At 44.2% G+C, this 5387-nt stretch overlaps 1 protein-coding gene across 1 annotated transcript; it reads right to left on the bottom strand.

The window, feature by feature from the left end:
* Window positions 1–2839: 2839 nt before the first annotated feature.
* Window positions 2840–4560, bottom strand: LOC129098470 (transcription factor JunB-like). Its single transcript, XM_054607483.1, has one exon. The coding sequence runs from the start codon at window positions 4231–4233 to the stop codon at window positions 3274–3276; it is 960 nt and encodes a 319-aa protein (XP_054463458.1). The 5' UTR covers window positions 4234–4560; the 3' UTR covers window positions 2840–3273.
* Window positions 4561–5387: the final 827 nt, after the last annotated feature.

Here is a 5387-nt window from a genome sequence, read left to right as displayed (position 1 = left end):
GAGTTGACATTTTTGTAGGCGAATGCCGGGGGGGTCTCCTGACACTTTGGGCCCCTGGGCTTGTGCGCTGTAGACCCGTTCAGTATCCCCTCCATGACAGTTACTGGCAGCATTGTGACGAGGACAGTTGGTGCATGACTATGACATTGTGTTGAATTAATGGGACGGATGATTGATGACTCATACTTATTTGTTTGTAAGCCACTTCTATTATCATCATACATATGGCCTATAAAGAGTCATTCATATAGGCTTCCCACACTTGTGATACTGTTACTACATGATCAAAGTGAAAACACATACATTGGCGCATTATACGGCCTCAATACACACAACAGACAGATTTAAGTGTTTCTTTTTATGACTACAGCAAACCACCACCAAACTAGGTCTCTTGAAAGAAAACCCCTTCCCATCAGCCGTCTAAAACTTGTGATCCAACTTCTGTAAGAACCTCAGATGGCAAGGTGGGAGGAATATTCATGGTTCTCGATAAGATAACAGAAGACCGGAGAGAGGGAGAGTGAGTGTCTGTGGGAGGGGACGGGGGCTTGTGGAGAGGAAAATCAAACCCACCCAGAGCTCTTCATACGTCACCGTTCGCATCACAGATGTTCCCACAGACACTCAGTGTGGGTTGTGGGCCGAGGCGTGTGGAGAGCCAGTATGGCTTCAGTTGGCTTGTTTGTGTGAGTGCATAATAATATGTAGGCCTGCTGTGTGCGTAAATGGAGACTTAAATGCTGCAGTGATATTTAAAAAGTATTCCTTTGGGTAGGAGCTGTTCTGCCTGATGCTTGTGAGTGCAGGAGAGCTTGTTGTTGGGTTTATGACACTCCATATATTCATGAATATTTGAGAGAAAATAAAACATCCTGCTACCTCAGGGCCAAATCCTGTGATGCTGCAATTCATTCTTATCATCACACATATTTGAAACTGTTGAACAAGGCAAAAACAGGCACGGATGTAAATACAAAAAAAAAAAATATGTACATCCCCTGAAATCTAGATTTCTTGATGAAAAGGAGAACTTGTGTGGGTGTGCCAGGTTCTGTTTCCACAGTCCCTGACAGAAAAAAATAAATAGGGGAGATGTTATTGATGGAAATAAGGCTATTCAAATACGTTTCATATGAAAAATACAGGTTAAAACGTCTCCAAAACAGCCTGAGGTGAGAGTGTGCGCAAAACCGCAGCCCTCACTCTTTCGTTCTTTTGAAGTGGTTTTCGTGAGTACTAAGAGAGAGAGAGAGAGAGAGAGATCTTTTTTTTCTAAGTCCAAGTCGACTGTCTTGTTTACTTGCACGTCACAGACTTCTTAAACAGAACAGAAATCCCCCTCAGTTTTCCTAAGACTTCAAACAGGCATCTATATATGTCTTTTTTTACACATTGTATTGGCTTCACATATATACACACACACACACACACACACACACACACACACACACACAACACACACACACACACACACACACACACACACACACACACACCACCACTTCAGATTATCATTGTTATGTGCGTCTAGGGCCCGACCAAACCGTTTAGTGACCTCTGGGTGTTGGCGTGAGTGCTTTAATGACTCAATCACTTATACCATATTATATCCCCACCCACCCACCTCTTCCATACATCCATCCATCTTTCTGGGCCCCTGGTGCCGGACATATTTGGCCTCTGAAGCGTCCCACAGGAATGTTGTCCTTGGCAGAGCACACACACCTCCGTCCATCCAAACAAGATGCTCCGGACGCCCACAGCTCTGCCAAGCGGCGTGGCATCTCCAGACGCCCCGGCATTCCTGGAGCCAATGTCACTTCCCCTCCTGGCCATCTTTTTTTTTTTTTTTTTTTTTTTTTTTTTTACTTATGCTGACACCTACAAATATGTACTGCGACGTTGACGGATTTGAGAATGTAATTATGGATTCATATTGATTCATTTAATTCATTCAGTTAAAATAGTTGTTTTTTTCTGTCTGTAAATATAATATTTCAATTATTGTTGTTTTTTCTACTGTTTTTTTTTATTGCTTATTTATAATACTTGTTTTATTTTATTTTTTAGCTTGTACTAATAAAGGATTATCTTATCTTATCTTATAGAAGAAGTAGGAAATAGTCAAAGTCCTCCACACTGCAATAATAGTTAAAAAAGTTAAAAAAAATAGTTAAAATAGTTGTTTTTTTCTCTGTCTGTAAATATAATATTTCAGTTTTTGTTGTTTTTTCTACTGTTTTTTTTTAATTGCTTATTTATAATACTTGTTTTATTTTTATTTTTCATTTTTAGCTTGTCTTCTTCTACTATGTCTCTTGTGTGCACTTTACTCTACGCTGTTAAATAAAGGATTATCTTATCTTATCTTATAATAACCCTTTTGTCACAGAGATTGTGTTTCATGATGAAAACATCCTACTTCCTGTTGTCATTTTTACAAATTATCAATCTTATAACAAACAAGCTTCTAAAGTTCAAAAGGAAATTCCTCCACCCTCGCAGAGCTCGGAGCCCTTATCGATGCAGCAGAAGGAGGGACAGCGATGGAACCAGTTTGTGTTACCTGGGCGGGGGTTCCCAGAAACCCTCCCATGTGACGTAGTGTTCACCGACATGCCCGTATATGGACAGGCCTGTGCGTAATAAGGAAATGCCTACGTGCTATAGCTACGCTGTGTGCGTAAAGGACGCTCAAACCAGAAGGTGCTTGTGTTACTGTCACAACATGGTAGGAAAGAAACCCTCCTCCTCCTTTTATACAAGTTTAGTGTTGTACTGATATAAAAAAATATAAATATAATTTAAAAAAAACACTCAAATCCACCATTTCCGTTTCATTTGGAGACACTTTACTTAAATACACATCACAAATAGAAAACAAAAGGACAGTGTAAACATTGGACGTCATTTGTTGCCCGGATCAACCGGATAAAACAAAACAAATTAATAATTTACACATTGAATAAATGCAGCATTGCATGGCATTATCAGGTACAAAGAAAATACAATAATCATTCCCACTTTCTACCATTAGTCTGTGCTCAGTGTCTGCTCGGTGTGGATGCTGCCCCGGTGTCAGGGGTCAAATGGTGCTTTGAGTGATGTCCAGCATCCAGAAGTACCATTTTCCAGTCAGTCTTTTCACCCTAAATAGCCTAAAGAGTTGTGTACACACAGCCTCGTCGGTGCTGTCGGTGCTGACCACACACACACCGGTGCTGTGCGACTCCAGTGTTATTACTTCACAGTTTTTTAGTTTAGTCTGTTTTAAAAGGCCTCCAGCTTGCTCGTTAACATCAGCTGACAGCCGCTGCTCACATGTGTCAACACCTTCTGCTTGAGTTGAGCGACCTGGTCCCGGAGCACCGAGGCCGTGTTGGAGAGCCCCATGTTGTCGGTTTTCAGACCCTTCACTTTATCCTCCAGCCGGGCGATACGCTCCAGCTTACGTCGCCGGCATTTGGTGGCCGCCAGCCGGTTCCTCAACCTCTTACGCTCCGCTTTGATCTTCTCCTGGGTCTCCAGGTCGATGGGGGACATGGGAGGAGAGCCGTCGCTGCTGAGGAGATCCGGGACGGTCTGGGGTTCCTCTTTAAGAGCCACAAGCCGGTGTGGGTGGAGACCAGAACCGGGCATTGCGTGCTGGAACGGTGCGGGCTGTGCGTGGCTGTGCGGTGGCAGGTAGCTGATGGTGGCTGACGGGTAGCTGGACGTGGAGGAGAGGGTGGTGTTGGGGCAATATGCATTCAATGTGGTGTAGATGGGAAGCTCCGGCTGCAAGGAGGAGCCGAAGACACTAGAAGCAGCCGAACATGTTACTCCACCGGCTCCGATGGAGACGTTAGGAGGAGGCATCTGGTTCATCTTGTGCAGCTCATCCAGGGCTTTCACGAAGCCGTCTGCGAAGCCCTCCTGCTCATCGGTGATACCCCGGTTGTAGAAGTACTGACCCGGGGTGGGAGTAGTGATCACGCCGTTACTGTTCTGGATGATGAGCCTCTCCAGCTCCGGGGATGCGAGCTTCAGCGACCCCATGTCCTGGTGTCCTCCTTGGTACGGGTCTATCTCTGCCCTCAGCTGGGACTTCAGACTGCGGTATGGCTCTGTCAGGTTCAGATTCATACCCTGTTTAAGCAGCTTGTAGTCGTGCATGCTTGGGTCCGATTGGCCGTAAGCAGAGAGAAAAGAGTCATCATGGTAAAAGGGCTGTTCCATCTTTGTAGACATAAAGTCGTAGGAATAAAGTGAGCTTACCAGCTTGCTTTTTTAGACACACAGTCTCTTGATAATTAACAAATGTCAGTGTCAGCAGAGAGTTTATTTCTCTCTCTCTCTCTCAACAGTGTCCCAAAAAATCAAATGTGAATCTGAAATATCACTCCGAGAAGAGAAAGAGTGAAAGTCCAAAGGGTCCAACAAATGAAAGTCTCTGTCTGACTGCTGTCTTGTCTTCGCAATCCCTCTGTGGAAAAACAAAAGTTATAACTCAGTTTGGAATTTTCCTATTTTCGATCTGATCCGATCTGATCCGGAGCTCTTGTTGAGGTGTGTTCAGTCGGGTCAAAAACGTGCCTTTTTATATGGACACACACATGCGTTCGCTTTGCCAGAGCGAATGCGGCGCTGTGATTGGCCGGCGCTGCTCCGTGGCCACGCCCACTGAGCCCGGCGTCGAGTGACGCTATTGCCGGGAAGAGGCGACTGTAAACAAGCCTGTAGGCATGAGAGAGAGAGAGAGAGAGAGAGAGAGAGAGAAGAACCCGCTTTTATTTATAAATAATAACGTTGAATAAGCCCGTTGGATAAGCGAGGAGGTGAGACGTCTCTGTTAGATCGAATCATGGCTTTTAACTCACCCATTTATGATGCTACATTGTTGTTTTTTTAAAAAAGCACCATTATTTGTTTGACTTAACCCACAAATATTACATAAATGTATCATATTGGCTTATATTTAGCTTTATGTGAATTATAGCCTACATATTTGGAAAAACGCCGGGCTGCTGTGCTGTTTATTATGATCCATGCTGCGGAGGAGGAAGTCCTGAGGCCTTATATGGGCATGGTGACGTTCGGGTTCCTCTCCGGGAGAACCGGGAAGCCACGCCCATGTGGGCCTCATTCCAGCAGCAGTCCTTCAGCTCCTGAACAAACCCCATCCATGTGTTTGCGAGAGGGACTTTCTGTTTCAGCAGGGTGGACAAATAGAGCTCAGATATCTGTATCAGGACAGACAGACTAAAACAATCCCCAAAGTCATGTTTTTATTTATTTTATTTCACATTAAAATTGTATTCTGACTGGATGCCTCTGTGTTCTTTGGTTCCCCCAGAACACTTTAAGTGTCACACAGACCACTGAGGCATTAAAATGTCACACAC

This window comes from Anoplopoma fimbria, chromosome 11, assembly GCF_027596085.1.
Source record: "Anoplopoma fimbria isolate UVic2021 breed Golden Eagle Sablefish chromosome 11, Afim_UVic_2022, whole genome shotgun sequence".
NCBI lineage: Eukaryota > Metazoa > Chordata > Actinopteri > Perciformes > Anoplopomatidae > Anoplopoma > Anoplopoma fimbria.
Note: the sequence above shows the minus strand (reverse complement) of the source record. Positions and strands in the feature narration are given on the sequence as shown.